This window comes from Theropithecus gelada, chromosome 1, assembly GCF_003255815.1.
Source record: "Theropithecus gelada isolate Dixy chromosome 1, Tgel_1.0, whole genome shotgun sequence".
Lineage (NCBI taxonomy): Eukaryota > Metazoa > Chordata > Mammalia > Primates > Cercopithecidae > Theropithecus > Theropithecus gelada.
Genome location: NC_037668.1, coordinates 92994530 through 93011759, shown reverse-complemented (window position 1 = coordinate 93011759; position 17230 = coordinate 92994530). Strand labels below are relative to the sequence as shown.

The 17230-nt window shown below is 47.5% G+C and overlaps 1 protein-coding gene across 1 annotated transcript in view; it reads right to left on the bottom strand.

Annotated features, from left to right (window-relative positions):
* Positions 1–6326, bottom strand: part of AK4 (adenylate kinase 4) — an 81014-nt gene extending 74688 nt beyond the window's left edge. The window contains exons 1-2 of the mRNA XM_025396043.1: positions 6157–6326; positions 5253–5527 (exon numbers count right to left, since the gene is read on the bottom strand). Coding sequence (XP_025251828.1) covers positions 5253–5397 — 145 coding nt within the window. The 5' untranslated portion in view covers positions 5398–5527; positions 6157–6326. The remainder of the gene's footprint in view (positions 1–5252; positions 5528–6156) is intronic.
* Positions 6327–17230: the final 10904 nt, after the last annotated feature.

Genomic DNA, 17230 nt, shown 5'->3' with positions numbered 1-17230 from the left:
ATTCCCACCTTAGGGCCTTTGCACTTGCTGTTCCTTCTTCCTGAAACACTCTGTTCCTAATCATCACAAGCTCCATCTCTATAGTATAAGGACATTCACCTCCTGGAGAGGCCTTCCCTAAACACACAACCTAAGACAGGCGCCTTTAATTTATTAGCTTCAATTACCCTTAAGGAATTAAGGGTAATTTTTTACTTACTGCTTCCATTTCTTCTACCGTTTTAAAACAATTTTCTAAATTTTGTACAAGGCATGACTTTGATCAGAAGAAAACTACTTCTAACAAATGATCCTGGCCAAGCATGGTGGCTCACAACCTGGAATCTCAGCACTTTGGGAGGCCGAGGCGGGCAGACTGCCTGAACTAAGGGGTTCAAGACCAGCCTGGGCAACAAGTAGAAACCCTATCTCTACAAAAAAAATACAAAATTATCTGGGCATGGTGGCGCATGCCTGTAGCCCCAGCTACTTAAGGGGCTGAGGTAAGACAATCGCTTGAGCCCAGGAAGTCAAGGCCGCGGTGAGCCCTGTTCATGCCACTGCACTCTAGCCTAGGTCACAGAGTGAAACTATGCCTCAAAACAAAAGAAAAAAAATCCCACTGGAAGGATGTGCAAAGATTCACCGTGCATGTGGCTAAGGCAGACTTACTGTCACAGAATGCCTTACTCAAAAGTGTTCTTCAAATACGTGTGAAAATCCTCAAACAAAGAAACCAAAAAAGCAATAATAATAAGTGTATATGAAGTGGACTTTTGGACTGGAGAGGTCTCAAAACCAGTCAGATCCTTGCTTGACCTGTGCTACTTCCTGAGTCTCACCAAGCTATGAGGGGAAATGGAATAGAATACACTCTAGAAACCCTGTAATAAGCCAAGACTGTATGATCTATAAAAAGGATAACTATTGAAACCTGTTTTAGATACATTGTTAGACTCTGCCTCTCAAGTCTAATAAAATGTTTCTATCTTCCAGTTCTCAGAAGTTTTCCCTCTTACATAAGACACACATTTATACTTAATGAGCACCAAAAAAACCCTGAGCCCTCTGAACTAGGCCATCTTTTTCAAAAAGAGGCTCTCAGCCCATAGACTAACTTGAAATGCTAGTCCCATCAGCAAAACTCCAGCAAGAGCTGCAGTTAATATTGAGAGCAGAGGCCGGATGCGGTGGCTCACGCCTGTAATCCCAGCACTTTGGGAGGCTGACGCAGGCAGATCACGAGGTCAGGAGTTCAAGCCCAGCCTGGCCAGTATGGTGAAACCCCATCTCCACTAAAAATACAAAAATAGCCATGCGTGGTGGTGCGTGCCTGTAGTTCCAGCTACTCAGGAGGCTGAGGCAGAAGAATTGCTTGAACCTGGGAGGCGGAGGTTGCAGTGAGCCGAGATTGTGCCACTGCACTCCAGCCTGGGTGACAGAGCAAGACTCTGTCTCAAAAAAAAAAAAAAAATATATATATATATATATATTGAGAGAGAGAGAGAGAGAGAGAGCGCGAGCGCGCGTGCGCAGAAACAGGTTTGTTCCTTAACATCTTTTATCTCAATGAAGTCCAAGATGCTTCCAAACGGAGATGTGCCAGTTTTCCTGCACTTGAGATAGTAGATCCAGTATAACGTGGTTTTAAAAAATATCACTATTTCTCCAACCTTTAAAACAAGATTTGCATATCCTTTAGATATGACCCAATAAAAGAATCTATCATTAAATATCAGAATTTGATCAGAATTTATAATGGGACTCACTCAATAAAGTGCCAGTCCGTGTGTGTGTGTGTACTCATACATACATGTGCATACACATACACAGAGAAAAGCTAATATTCCTTATGACAGAGTGTAAGACCCAACTACTGACAATCTAAGAGAACTTTCCCTTCTATTTACTCTTGCAGTGTGCTAAAGAAAATCTGAGCCAAAGATATGGGGGTGACTCTTCAAAAGAGGTATCTGATAAGCCTCAGCCTATACCACTTTAGGCAGTGCAGGAAGGGCCAACGGGTGACAGCTATCATGAAGCTAATCTCAGATCCATATTAAGTACAAACTTTTACCATAAACCAGAGCTAATTAAACAAAATGGACTCCATGCTATAGGTTGCTTGACTTCTAGATTAAGATGTACTGTCTAGAATTTGTGACCCACGCCTTTAACACAAACTTGGTAAGCTCCTTTTATGCATTAGGTACTTCGCCTGATCCCTGTCCTCCAAGTTTCAGAGTGGGAAGTGTGCAATGGTAGAGACAGAAAGAACAAAAGGCCCAAGAATGGGCCAGGTGCAGTGGCTCATACCTGTAATCCCAACATTTTGGGAGACTGAGCCAAGAGTTTGAGACCAGCCAGGGCACCAAAGCAAAACCCCGTATCTATAAATAATAATAATAAAATAAAAGAGGCACAAAATTATCTTAAACAATGCTATTGTCCCCAGCACCTAGAGCACTGACACGCAAGAGTCACTCAGCAGATATCTTACTGGGTGAGAGACAGGCATTTTTACACTGCATGATATGTGACTGCAACATTAGAATCAATAAGGTATGTGCAGAGAAGGCCAGGTGCGGTGGCTCACATCTGTAATCCCAGCACTTTGGGAGGCCAAGACGGGTGGATCATCTAAGGTCCCGAGTTCGCGACCAGCCTGGCCTCAAACCTTCGTAGAGATGGTGAAACCCTATCTCTACGAAAAATACAAAAATTAGCTCGGCGTGGCGGCAGACGCCTGTAATCCCAGCTACTTGGGAGGCTGAAGCAAAAGAATCACTTCAACCCGGGAGGTGGAGGTTGCAGTGAGCCGAGATAGCGCCACTGCACTCCGGCCTGGGTGAGAGAACGAGATTCGTCTCAAAAAAAAAAAAAAATGTGCAGAGGAAAGAGATGAATTCTGCCAGAGGAGGTGAGGGAAGACTTCCAAGAAGCAATGACATCAGAATGGCCCTTTCCTGAAAGAGCAGCTTTTTACCAGGCTGCAGGAGGAGGAAAGCCATGTAGACAAGAGTGTGCCCAAATCCAGGCTGGAGCAGATGGCTGGAGCTACTTTCCAATTCAAATTCCTACACGGTTTTATTTCCTGGGTTTTTGTTGTGCTTCATCGTCTCCTCCAAACCTTCCATTATAAAGGGTACATACAGAAGGGTGGTTGTGCTTCCCACCAGGAAATTAGCTAAAAGCCAACAGCAGGTAACAGACAGAAAAATACCGTGGAATGGAATGTTTTATTTACCAGGCAGTAAGCCTATAAGATTCTCAGACCTTCTGAGAGAGAAAAATAATCCGATAACCCGAAAGTCCACTAGAAACAAGCCACTTTCAAAACAAATTGCTGTCCTTTATTTTTTTCTTTCTTTGATAAAAGTTTTTTTTTTTAATTGGCTCATGCAAAAAACTGCTTGATTCCCAACAGAAAAAAGAAAATCTAAACATTTCATAGTCACTTCTCACTCCAGGGACGAACACTGGGGAGGAAATGAAGGCATTTGAAAGAGAATGGAAACTACAATTTAGAACAGAGGAAAGTTGAAAAGAGAGAGAGAGAGAACAAGGGAAAAGAGCAAATGGAAAATTTTCAAAGCCCCTAAGAAAGTGCAGAAATAAGCCACTTCCCATCACACTCTTTAAAAATGGAAAGCGCTTTGAGTCCAGTCCCAGGATGGACAGTGTGAAGCCCTTCATTCCAGAAGGAAACAAGTCACCAAGTAAGGTACAGAGAACTATAGAATAGGCTCATAGAAGGAAACAAGTCACCTAGTCAGATGCAGAGAATTACGGAATGGGCTCATCTCTCCTCGCTGTCTTCCTTCACTGACTCCATGCTATCATGAAGAAGCCCAACCTAAACACAAAACCCTCAGGATGAGAGCCAGCCTTCCCTCTCAGGCCGCTCTCCCCTCAACCGCGTTCCAAATGCAGCATTCCAAGAATAAAATGCATTTGAATGTATCAAAATCAAAATAGGCGCACTTGAGGTAACAATACCCACAAAAGAAAACTCAAGTGCAATCTGGTACACATAATTCTTCCTTTTGAGACATGGGGGTGGGGGAAGAGTTTTCCTGTAAAAGCCCGCTTTTTCAACCTGCTTAAGAGGTCGGGAATAAAACTCTGCAGATACTTAATTCCTTGCTTTAAAGCTTTCATTTTGTTTTCCGGTACTGTCCTCCACCTTCCTTTTCAAACCACTCTGTGCTTCTGAAATGTAGATCCCCGGATAATTAGTCCATGATGGGCAATAACCACCCTGGACACCCTTGAGAATTGCAGCGACAGTAAAGGACCCCCGCTGGGAAGAACAACTTTTCATAAAGGAGTTGCTAATTACCAGTATCTCCATCCCAAAAGGGTTAAGAGCCTCGCAGCAGCACAACCGCTACCTCTCGCCCTTTAACGCCAATTCTTTTGGAACTGGTGTGAACGTGGAGTGGGAGGAGAGGGGGAAAGGGACGCACTCAACACCGTCAGACTAAGAAATCAGGCGGTCTATATCCCCAAGTTCACCACGCCGGCCAAAGGAGGCATCTCAAGCCAAGGGAGGCAGCTCAAGAAGCCATTTCCAGGAAAGCTGCATTCAAAATGTAATTTATCAGAACAAGTCTCCTCCGAGTCTCCTGACGGCCAGGCCCGGCGGCTTCGGGAAGAGGGGGAGTTGCTGGGAAGAGTTTACCTTAGAAGGCGACAGCGAACAGACAGGCCTTTCAAAGCCACCCAGGGCTCTGCCCCGAGCCCCGAGGCTGCGTGGAGGGGATGGAGAGGCGCAAGGTTGCTAGCCCGCCGGCGCCACAGGTTCCCCGGCGCGCAGCCCCGCCCGACTGCCACAGGTGGGCGGCGCTCCGCCTCTGGGCTGCCGCGGGAGGGGGCGTGCGGCTCTCTAGGGACTCGCGGGAGGGGGCCAGGGCTAAGGGGTAGGGGGGCGGCTCTGCCTTAAAGAGGGCAGCGTGAGAGGGAAGCTCCGGGTTTTCCCTGCCTAATTTTCGTTCCCTCGCCCGGGTGGTTCGGGCTTTTCCTCGCGGCAGGAGGAGCGGTGGAGTCAAGAGCCGCGGGCACCTCCCACCGGCCGCCCCTGGAGCCTCGGCCTCCTCCCGGGCGCGGTTAAGCCGCGCGGCCGCCAGCTGCATGCGCCCCGGCACGTACGAGCCTGCACGACCACACGCGGGCGGGGGAAGGGCGCCGCGATCCGGGAGCCCCAGTCCCTCCAGGGCCTCACCCCAGCCCAACGCGGCTCGCCCCCAGCCCTCGTCCCCGCAGCCCCTCACCGGTGTTGGCCTTGATGTTCTCCCGCAAGAAGTGGCCGCTGGAGAGATGCTGGAGGCCAAAGTTCTGGGCGATCCTCTGGCACACGGTGCCCTTGCCCGAGCCGGGCGGCCCGAGGATGACCGCGCGCAGGAGTTTGGAAGCCATTGCCTTCGCGAGGAGGGGGGCGGCCAAACGCGCAGCCCCGACCGCGGCCCCGGAGGGAGCCCCGGGAACTTTGTTTCTCGGCCCCCTACCTCTGGCACCCTCAGCTCGCACTGGGACTCGCCGACCGCCCCTACAGGGGGAAGGAGAGACTTTTTAAGACAACCCCTCCCCTCAGCCCAGCGCCGGGACCAACTCGCAGGCGGAGTGAGCGCCACGCTACACCTCCCCGCCCTCCTCCACCTCCTCGCCCTCCTCCACCTCCTCGCCCTCCTCCACCTCCTCGCCCCCACGCAGAGCTGCTCGAGCGCGCCGTGCCCCGCCCTGCCGACTCGGCCTCCAGGGGTCAGAGGTCGGCGCGACCAGTCCCACTTTCATCCTTTCCTGCAGCTCGCTCCCCACGCCGCGTCCGAGAAGGGGGCCGGGCGGCCGGGCATCCCCAAGCCAGTCTCCGCCAAGCCGGGGAAGCTGGCACAAGGGGGTGACTCAAAGCCAGCCCCCGCCGCCCCACGCACCGAGAGGCCTAGGGGCTGAGCCCCTGCCGGGTCCTCGCACGTGGGAAACGTGTGGTCGGCGTCTCGCCCCCTCCTCGGCGGCTGTCACATCCCCCGGCGTCTCAGCTGCCGCCGCTGCCCACCGCCCGCGCGCGCTCGGAGGGGTCCACCTCCGCCCGGGGTTGGCGGACGCGCTCCCCGGCCGTGGGGCGCGCGACGAGCCCGAGCCCCGCGCCTTGCCACCAAAAGCAATCAAATAAACACACACCTTGGCTGGAGGCAGCACTCCGAGAGGCTTCCAGCCCGGTTCCTGCAGGGCGGCGCCGTCTCCGCCCGCCCAGTCGCGGAGCCCGGGCCGGCCGCGCGGGACTGGCGCCTTACGTAAGCCCGGGAGACCGGCTCCGCGCGAGCCGCTAGCCACCGCCCCCTCCCCTCCCCTCCCCTCCCCTCCACTCCCACCCAGCCTGCCTGGCCCACGTGCTCCCCGCGACCCAGCGAGGGCTGCGGGGGCGAAGCGAAGTGCAGACCACGCGCGGTAAAGAAACCCCTTTTCTTCTTTCGCGGTCGCCTGGGTACCGCGGTCTCCTGCAAGGGAAGGGAAAAATACAACTTGATGAGCGCCTACTGTGCGCCAAGTTTGCGGCTAGGTGATTTCATTGTGTTTACAGCCGAGGAATGGAATGTGACCATCCATTCATTGATTCATTCCGCAAATGTTTGTTGAGTGCCTACTGTGTGCCGGAAACTATTCTAGGCGCTTGGGATCTAGCCGTGAACAACAGGAATCCTGCGGTCAAGAAATTGCGTCCTAGCGGGAGGCTGGAACCCAAGACTGACCGACTCCAAAGTCTAGGCGCCTTGGGGAACAGGGAAGAAGGGGATGTCACTCACCTGTGCTCAGGACCTTCTTGGTAAATGATTCCAGGACTTCCATGCGCATTATGTTGGTGCTGCACCTATAACTCACCAAGTCCAAATGGAGTCTGTCTTCCCCCACCCACCTTCCCCTGCATATCCCAATTCCCGTTCTGTTAGATCTGTGCCCACCTTACACACAATTTCCCACCCCAACTAGTGGGATAACTGCCCATAAGACTCCAGTTTCTGTGCCATTCCATTTTCCGTGCAGTTGCCAGGAATGTTGCTAAAGTGAAAAATCAATTTTTATTATTTCCCGGCCTCAGATACTGTCTTCCCCTCAGGATAAAGTGAAAAATCTTCAGCAGGGGCGCAGAGATACCTTCCGTACACCTTTGCCTTCTGCAGGCCCCCTCCTCTGCCTTCCTTCCACAGGCCACCTGCCTTTCAGGAAATCCATTGCAGAGTTCCCAGCGCCAATACCCAGGGCTCAGAGAAGGTGAGGGACACAAGTAGTAGGATGGTGTGGAGAAGAACCACCTCTCAGTTTCTGACTGCTCTTTGTTTGGGGTTGGTGGAGGGCAGGGCCTGGCATAGTTTCCTGACACCCAGCGCCTCTCCCCACTGCTTACTCCACGCACAAAATTGGCCAGACAGCACACCCAGGCCACCAACCCCAGACCAGCGTTTGTTCCATAGACTGATCTCCCGCTAAAATGTCTCAGTGTGGCCGGGCGCGGTGGCTCACACCTGTAATCCCAGCACTTTGGGAGGCCGAGGCAGACGATCACTTGAGGCCAGGAGTATGAGACCAGCCTAACATGGTGAAACCCCATGTATACTAAAAACACAATGATTAGCCAGGTGTGGTGGTGCATGCCTGTAATCCCAGCTACTCCAGAGGCTGAGGCAAGAGAAACGCTTGAACGTGGGAGGTGGAGGTTGCAGTGAGCTGAGATCGCGCCACTGCACTCCAGCCTGGGCGACAGGGCGAGAGTCTGTCCCATATAAATGATCAATAAATAAATCTCAGTATGCTGTAGACCTGATACTGAGCCCCTTCAAACTTTCATCTGGGAACAAAGTGGGAGAAGAACTTGGGGGTTTGGGGGTAGGGGCATATGATGTATAATATGTAGCAGATACTTCTTCGGAGTGGCTCTCAGAAGTGACCATGCATCAGAATCACCTGGAAAGCATGTTGAAACATGTTGCTGAGCTCCACCTGCACAGTGCCACGCGCGTCCGTGTGAAGAGACCACCAAACGGGCTTTGTGTGAGCAACAAGGCTGTTTATTTCACCTGGGTGCAGGCAGGCTGACTCTGAAAAGAGAGTCAGCAAAGGATGGTGGATTATTGTTAGTTCTTACAGGTTTTGGGGTACGCGGTGGAGTTAGGAGCAATGTTTTGCGGGCAGGGGTGGATCTCACAAAGTACATTCTCAAGGGTGGGGAGAATTACAAAGTACATTGATCAGTTAGGGTGGGGCAGAAACAAATCACAATGGTGGAATGTCATCAGTTAAAGCTATTTTCACTTCTTTTGTGGATCTTCAGTTGCTTCAGGCCATCTGGATGTATACGTGCAGGTCACAGGGGATATGATGGCTTAGCTTGGGCTAGAGGCCTGACACAGAATCTGATTCAGTGGACTGAAGGTGGGCATTTCCATCAAGTTCTCAGGTGATGCTGAGGTTCCTGATCTGGAGACCACACCTTGAAAACCACTGCCATAGTGAACAAAGCATTGAGACACAAGATGTGTGGTGTCGTGATTCCTCTGCCAATGTATGACCTTTGACCCTTAACCTCTTTACTTTGTAAAATGAGGAGGTTGGATTTAGTACATCCTGAAGATCCCTTCCTATCTATCAATAATTGTAACTTTCCACAGGAAATATGACTTTTAGTGCACACAGACTAGCTATACTATAGCCCTACCTTACCCTACCACCTAGATCTTTTGTCTACTTTTGAAATGTCTTTACCAACATCACCTTATAGTGTCATGGAACAGTGCTAGCCACTCACATGATTCTAGGACTTTATGCTTTTAGGAATATAAATTATGAAACAAAGAGTTGTGACACACATTAGAGAAACCAAGTCAAGATTGGAACCTTGCATTTCACAAAAGAGCCCTCAACGGACCATCCCAGTGCAAGGCCATCTCAAGGTCCCTCAGCTCAGCTGCTGCTGACTTGGAAGTGAAGCAGAAGATGAAGAAACAGACTTTGGAGTCCAACACACCTGAGATCAAATTGCAACAGCACCATTCACTAGCTGCAAATTTCATGATCTCTGTGAGCCTTAGTTTATCTGTAAAAGGAAAATAATACCTCAAAGTCTTGTGATGAAACTTAAATGAGATCATGTATATAAAGGACTCAGCACAGGGCTGGGCATACATTAAGTATTCAGTCGTAAACATCATCACCACCAGTATTAATCATGGGTCAATTATTTAGCCTTTCTAAACCCAGTTACTGAATTGTGAGAAATGAACGAGATAATGCAACAAAGCACCTAGTCAGTTCCCTGGTGCTTGAAAGATACTCAGTAAGTGATAGCCATTCTTATCATATACATACACTCAGGTAATTAACTTCTTCGTATTTCCTTTGTCTAGGGTTTTTAACCCATTTGTAATACTTACCACAGTCTTTGAATTATTACACAACTATTTATGTTTTTGTCTCCCCTCTCACACTTTAAAATCTGAGGTTTCTATACTCAAACATATACACTTTGTAATAATCCGTTCATGTTGGCAAGTCTCTATCCCTCAGAGCACACTCAACATCATGCAGCATTGCCTGCCTGGGACGATAGTACAAAGTTTACATTTGATGACACTTTTAAATATTCCTTCATCAGATTCTTACAAGCTGCAAAGAGGTGGCACAGAGATTCTTATTCCTGTTTTTACAGATGAGAAAATGAAGGATTTGAGAGCTTAGGCAATCTGCCTAAGGTAACAGAGCTAGCTGGTGAGGCAGCCGGGCCTCAAATCAGATTTCCTCATTCTGAGCACAGTGCTCTTGTTCTTCTAAACTTCAGTCATTTCCACCTATTTTTACAGTTTTGCCATAACCTTGTACCACCTTGGCTGTTATTTGCTTATCATGTTTTTTTTCTGTTTTTTGTTTTTTGTTTTTTTTATTGACTCAGTATGTTTAAATAATTGATTTGAGGCTGAGTGCAGTGGCTGACCCCGGCACTTTGAGAGGCCAAGGTGGACGGAGGTCCGGAGTTTAAAACCAGCCTGGCCAACATAGTGAAACCCCGTCTTTCCTAAAAATACAAAAATTAGCTGGGTGTGGTGGTGCACGCCTGTAATCCCAGCTACTCAGGAGGCTGAGGCAAGAGAATCCCTTGAACCCAAGAGATGGGGGTTGCAGTGAGCCAAGATCTCACCACTGCACTCTAGCCTGGAACAAAGTGAGACTCTGTCTCAAAAAAAACAAATAAATAAATAAATAAGTAAATAAATTTATTTGAAAAAGAAATTGTATATAATAATAACTTACTAACCATAGGTAAAAGGATACACTGAAATAAATACAAGAAAAACCAAATAAGGTACCAAATACCAGCTGGAATCTACCACCTGTTGATTTTCTGAGCTTAATCTTTGTCTTAAAAAAAAACAACAAAAACAAAAAACAAAAAAAATCACAGAGTCAAGCAGGGTGGGATGAAGGTTGGAGAGTTTGTTTACCAAGTGTTAAAAGCTGTTTAAGACATACAGCATCTAAATGAGACTCTCTGCTTAACTGAAATCACATGGCTCAAAATAAGACAGGGAGTACTTTCTAATATTCAGTTTAATTTTTTTTTTTTTTATACGGAGTCTTGCTCTGTCACTCAGGGTGGAGTGCAGTGGGTTGATTTTGGCTCACTGCAGTGTCTGCCCCCCAGGCTCAAGCAGTCCTCCCACCTCAGCCTCCCGAGTACCTGGGACTACAGGCATGCACCACCACACCCAGAAATTTTTTTTTTTTTTGTATTTTTAGGAGAGACGGGGGTCTTGCCATGTTGCCCAGGCTGGCCTGGAACTCCTAATTGCAAGCTACTCCACCAGTCTCAGACTCCCAAAGTGCTGGGATTAGAGGTATGAGCCACCATGCTGGGCCTCAGACCACGTACCACTTTGAATCATTTATAGTACCACATCAAATTATCTCCTCCACTATTGGTAATACATTGCACATAATCTAATGTACCTCAAAGTATATCTTTGAAACTTTTTTTTTTTGAGGCGGAGTCTGGCTGTCTTGCCCAGGCTGGAGTGCAGTGGCCGGATCTCAGCTCACTGCAAGCTCCGCCTCCTGGGTTCACGCCATTCTCCTGCCTCAGCCTCCCCAGTAGCTGGGACTACAGGGGCCCGCCACCTCACCTGGCTAGTTTTTTGTATTTTTTAGTAGAGACGGGGTTTCACTGTGTTAGCCAGGATGGTCTCGATCTCCTGACCTCGTGATCCACCCGTCTCGGCCGGCCATATCTTTGAAACTTAATATGGGCTGGGCGCGGTGGCTCACGCCTGTAATCCCAGCACTTTGGGAGGCCGAGGTGGGCGGATCACGAGGTCAGGAGATCGAGACCATCCTGGCTAACACAGGTGAAACCCTGTCTCTACTAAAAATACAAAAAAAAAATTAGTCGAGCGTGGTGGCGAGCGCCTGTAGTCCCAGCTACTCAGGAAGGCTGAGGCAGGAGAATGGCGTGAACCCCGGAGGTGGAGTTGCAGTGAGCCGAGACGGAGCCCCTGCACTCCAGCCTGGGCAACAGAGCAAGACTCCGTCTCAAAAAAAAAAAAAACAAAAAACAAAAAAAAAAAAACTTAATATGACTAACCAGATTTTTGTAATGCTATGATTAAGAATATCACCTAAACAACAGTTCACAGGCACGACACTGACCTCACCTCTAAATTCAAACCCCCATTGTTCCAGCTACCACATCTCTCCATCATTGTCATGTATCATAATTTCATGTTTATTTCTGTTGCATTTGATGAAGACTGTATGCTCCTTTAACATAGTGGCTTTATCTTTTTTTCTTTTTTTTTTTTTTTTCAGATGGAGTCTCGCTCTGTCACCCTGGCTGGAATGCAGTGGCGTGATCTCGGCTCACTGCAAGCTCCGCCTCCCGGGTTCCTGCCATTCTCCTGCCTCAGCCTCCCAAGTAGCTGGGACTACAGGCACCTGCCACCGCACCCGGCTAATTTTTTGTATTTTTAGTAAAGACGGGGTTTCACCGTGGTCTCGATCTCCTGACCTTGTGATCTGCCCGCCTCGGCCTCCCAAAGTGCTGGGATTACAGGCGTGAGCCACCGCGCCCGGCCTCGGCTTTATCTTTTTTACCATGGTTTCCACACAGCTTAGTAAAAATGCAGCACATGGAGAATATCAAGCAAACACTGTTAAAAGACGGACTGCTGCATGAATGAGTGGATAGAGTTATGTCTCTCTTTGCCTCCTGTGAAGCTTCTCTGGAAAGACAACAGAAAGGCTAATGGCTCATACGTGCAGAGATTCAGAAAAGAAAATAATGGAAAATAATGGGAAGGAGTAGTAAGATATCTGTCCCAGCATGTGCTGTTCCTTTCTCTCTGTAGGCACTCAATAAATACTCAAAAAGCCAAAAGATTGTGTTGAAAGAAGAATACATGGTGTATAAGGGACTAACATGGTATTATTTGTGACCTAATACATTCTTTTTTTTTTTTTTTTTTGAGGCAGAGTCTTGCTCTGTTGCCCAGGCTAGAGTGCAGTGGCATGATCTCGGCTCACTGCAAACTCCACCTCCTGGGTTCAAGCAATTCTCCTGCCTCAGCCTCCCGAGTAACTGGGATTACAGGTGCCTGCCACCGCGCCCAGCTAAATTTTGTATTTTGTAGTAGAGACGGGGTTTCACCATCTTGGCCAGGTTGGTCTTGAACTCCTGACCTCATGATCCACCTGCCTTGGCCTCCCAAAGTGCTGGGATTACAGGCATGAGCCACTGTGCCCGGCCGACCTAATACATTCTTACAAGTGAAATAATCATCTTAGCCCCAATTTTACCAGCCCACGTGGTTATTAATGTGGGGAAAAGAAAGATCAGACTGCTATTGTGTCTATATAGAAAGAAGTAGACACAAGAGACTCCATTTTATTCTGTATTTGAGATGCTGTTAATCTGTGACCCTACCCCAACCTTGTCCTTGCTAGAGACATGTGCTGTGGTGACTCAAGGTTTAAAGGATTTTGGGCTGTGCAGGGTGTGCTTTGTTAAACAAGTGCCTGAAGGCAGTATACTTTTGAAAAGTCATCACCATTCTCTTCATCTCAAGTACCCAGGGACACATACACTGCCAAAGGTCGCAGGGACCTCTGCCTAGGAAAGCTAGGTATTGTCCAAGGTTTCTCCCCATGTGATAGTCTGAAATATGGCCTCATGGGAAGGGAAAGACCTGATCGTCCCCCAGCCTGACACCTGTGAAGGGTCTGTGCTGAGGAGGACTAGTATAAGAGGAAAGAAGGCCTCTTGGCAGTTGAGATAGAGAAAAGCATCTGTCTCCTGCCCGTCCCTGGGCAATGGAACATCTCGGTATAAAACCCGATTGTATGTCCTGTTTACTGAGAAAGGAGAAAACCGCCTTAGGGCTGAAGGTGGGACATGCTAGCGGCAATGCTGCTCTTTATGCACTAAAAAGGTTTATGGAGATGTTTGCATATGCATATCAAGGCACAGCACTTTTCCTTAAACTTATTCATGTCACAGAGATCTTTATTCATATGTCTTACTGCTGACCTCCCTATGATGATCCTATGATCCTGCCACTTCCCTTTTTCTAAGATGGTAAAGATAATGATCAATAAATACTGAGGGAACTCAGAGACCAGTGCCGGCGTGGGTCCTCTGTATGCTGAGCGCCGGTCCCCTGGGCCCACGTTTTCTTTCCCTATACTTTGTCCCTGTGTCTCATTTCTTTTCTCAAGTCTCTCGTTCCACCTAACGAGAAACGCCCACAGGTGTGGAGGGGCAGGCCACCCCTTCAATTAACCTGTAACATCTTAACAGGGTTTGAAAAGGCAGCAGCACTTATTTTACAACCCTGCCCTCTCAGATAAAAAGAAAAGAAAAAAGCTCCCAAGCTGTTACAAAAAGAAAACTAGAAGGAAAGAAATCAACATTCTTACCTGGGATGGCCCACTATTCTCCATGAGCAACAGAGTTTACAAATCATTCCTAGAATAACAGTATATGATAGAGGCAGGCTCTCAGGGAGATGTGGAACTCCCACCCTTGGTCTCTTCACCTTGAAACACTAGAAAGCAGTTTAACAATCTCTTATTCTCTTCCCCCAAACAATGATACAATGATGATGTCTTGCTCAAAACTTTGCTCCGATTTGTACATCTGGTAATGGGGATGGACAGGACTGTGTCATTCACATTCTTCACTCCCATCTTCCCAACCACAATCAATAGCAGAATTCCCTCTACAAGCTGCCTTGGGATTTGTAGGCATGCCTGGAGATCAGATGTGTTTGGGCGTGTCTTTCCTCTGTGCAAAGTTAACTGCCAGAGGAAGTACAGCTTTCTTCCTGCTCCAGCTGGATGAAGGGGCTGAAACTGAATACTGAGTTTATTCTGTCCAAGCCTAGCTCCTCAAGGCTGGGTAAGGAAAGGGGATCCCACTTAGGAGAGACTTCTAAGTTTGGGCTTCTGTTAAGAGCAGAAGATGATAATTAGCATGTATTGAGTAATTACTATGTGCCAGGGAAATTATAAGATATAGGTAAATAAATAGAGATATAATAATTTAAAAAAAAATTTTTTTTGAGATGGAGTCTCCCTGTGTTACCCAGGCTGAAGTGCAGTGGCGTGATCTCGGCTTACTGCAACCTCCGCTTCCCAGGTTCAAGCACTTCTCCTGTCTCAGCCTCCCAAGTAGCAGGGAATACAGGCACCTGCCACCACACCCGGCCAATTTTTGTATTTTTATTTTATTTATTTACTTATATTTGAGACAGAGCCTTGCTCTGTCGCCCTGTCTGGAGTGCAGTGGCGTGATCTCGGCTCACTGCAACCTCCACCTCCTGGGTTTAAGCAATTCTCCTGTCTCAGCCTCCCAAGTAGCTGGGATTACAGGCTCCTGCCATCATGCCTGGCTAATTTTTTGTATCTGTTTTAGAGATGGGGTTGCACCATGTTGGCCAGACTGGTCTCGAATTCCTGACCTCAAATGATCCACCTGCCTCCGCATTCCAAAGTGCAGGGATTACAGGCGTAAGTCACCGAGCCAGGCCTAATTTTTGTATTTTTGGTAGAGATGGGGTTTCACCATATTTGTCAGGCTGGTCTCGAATTCCTGACCTCAGGTGATCCACCCACCTTGACCTCCCAAAGTGTTGGGATTACAGGTGTGAGCCACTGCACCCCGCTTAATTATGAAAATATTTAGAGATTATTTTTATTTTATTATTTTTGTTATTTTATTTTATTTTATTTTTGAGATGGAGTCTCGCTCTGTCACCCAGGCTGGAGTGCAGTGGCGAGATCTCAGCTCACTGCAAGCTCCGCCTCCCGGGTCCCATTCTCCTGCCTCAGCCTCCTGAGTAGCTGGGACTACAGGCGCCTGCCACCTTGCCCGGCTAGTTTTTTGTATTTTTTAGTAGAGACGGGGTTTCACTGTGTTAGCCAGGATGGTCTTGATCTCCTGACCTCGTGATCCACCCGTGTCGGCCTCCCAAAGTGCTGGGACTGCAGGCTTGAGCCACCGCGCCCAGCCTAGAGATTATTTTTAAATGTTACTCTAGGAGCCAAGGGAAATACTTCTTTGCTCTCCTAAGGTTCCCTGAAATATCAATTCACAAAAGACGAATTAATTGGAGATAAAGCATACACATTTTATTAACGTGTAATCACACAGTGATTACCTACTCTCCCAGTAGGGTTCAGAAAGTTATATATCATCTTAGCAAAACAGATTATGGTGGAAAAATAGATTTTTGGAGGGGAGAAGAGGAAAAATGAATAGATCAGCGAATGGGAACAGAGATTAACTTGTAAATCATTCTCTTTGGAATTTGAATGAAAGAGGCAGAAACGTTGCTTCGTGAAAGGGTCTATTCAGCTGTGGTTACATTTTTGGTCTTAAAAGGAGGAGAATTAAAAACAATTGCTCTTGGTAGGTCTGGATCTTAGGCAGATAAAGGAACTTCAACTTCATCCTGTGCTTTGGGAGAGACGGTGGAGGTGGGAGGTCAGAGAGATCTTGAGGCTTCTTCAATTCAGCAAGTCAAAGCCCCATATTTTGGGGTATTAATTTCTGAGCTCCAGCGATCACTTACAAGCTGGGTGATTTAGACCTATTGTTTAACCTTAATTCTCCTATATCCAAAGAGGAATAATTACCACTAATAGTACTAATATCTATTTTCATAAGGTTTTTGAGGATTAAATTATCTCTGAAAAATGACATCAAACATATCGTAAGCCCTCAATAAATATTAGCTATTGCTACTATTCATTCAACACTATATTTCAAACACTGTTCTAGATGTTGGCAACACATCAATGAATAAAACACAAATATCTCTGTCCTTATGCAGCTTACATTACTATTGATATTTCCATGCAATATGGTAAAGTATGAATGCTCACCATTTTGAGGCAGGAGAATAAGGCCTGGAGGCAGGGAACCTAAGGACTTCCTAGAAGTAATTCAAATGGAAACACTTCAGCTATGACAGGTATAACATCCCCTCCACTTACATAGGGCGTACACCAAGTAAATGACTTTGTAATTTTACATCGTCCTCTTCGTTTACATAGGGCGTACACCAAGTAACCAGTGGAAACCTCTAGAGGGTATTTAAACCAAAAAAATTCTGTAATGGGGCTCTTGAGCCCCTATGCTCTGGCCCGCTCCTACCCTGTGGAGCATACTTTCATTTTCAATAAATCTCTGCTTTTGTTGCTTCATTCTTTCCTTACTTTTCTTGTGAGTGTTGTCCAATTATTTGTTCAAGACGCCAAGAACCTGGGCACCCCCCACCGGTAACAATTTTATCCCCAGAGTCTAGTTGTCTGGGCTTGGGATTGCCCCAGTTCCTGAGAAAATGAATTGGATCAAGTCACTTCTTTGAGAGGTGGTCCTAGATAGCACAGTAAAGGACAGAAAAAGTCAAACAGGAAAGGGAGAAAGGCCAACACAATATACTGAATTAGTGAGTTACCTCTATGAGCAAGTGGAACTCAACCTCACAGAGACCCTCTGAATGGCTGTGTAGAACACACTTCAGAATTGTCCTGGGATATCTGTCCACCAACTTGTTTTTCATTGGTAGAAGGTTGTTCCTGAGGCATCCCTCAAGCAGAAAGACCCAGAAAGCCATTGCTATGCACAAGAATTTTCTGCAGAATATCTGATGAGAGGGCTGAGGGGAATATGGGTAAGGAACCAACAGCTCTGCTGTGCTCGCTGAGTGCC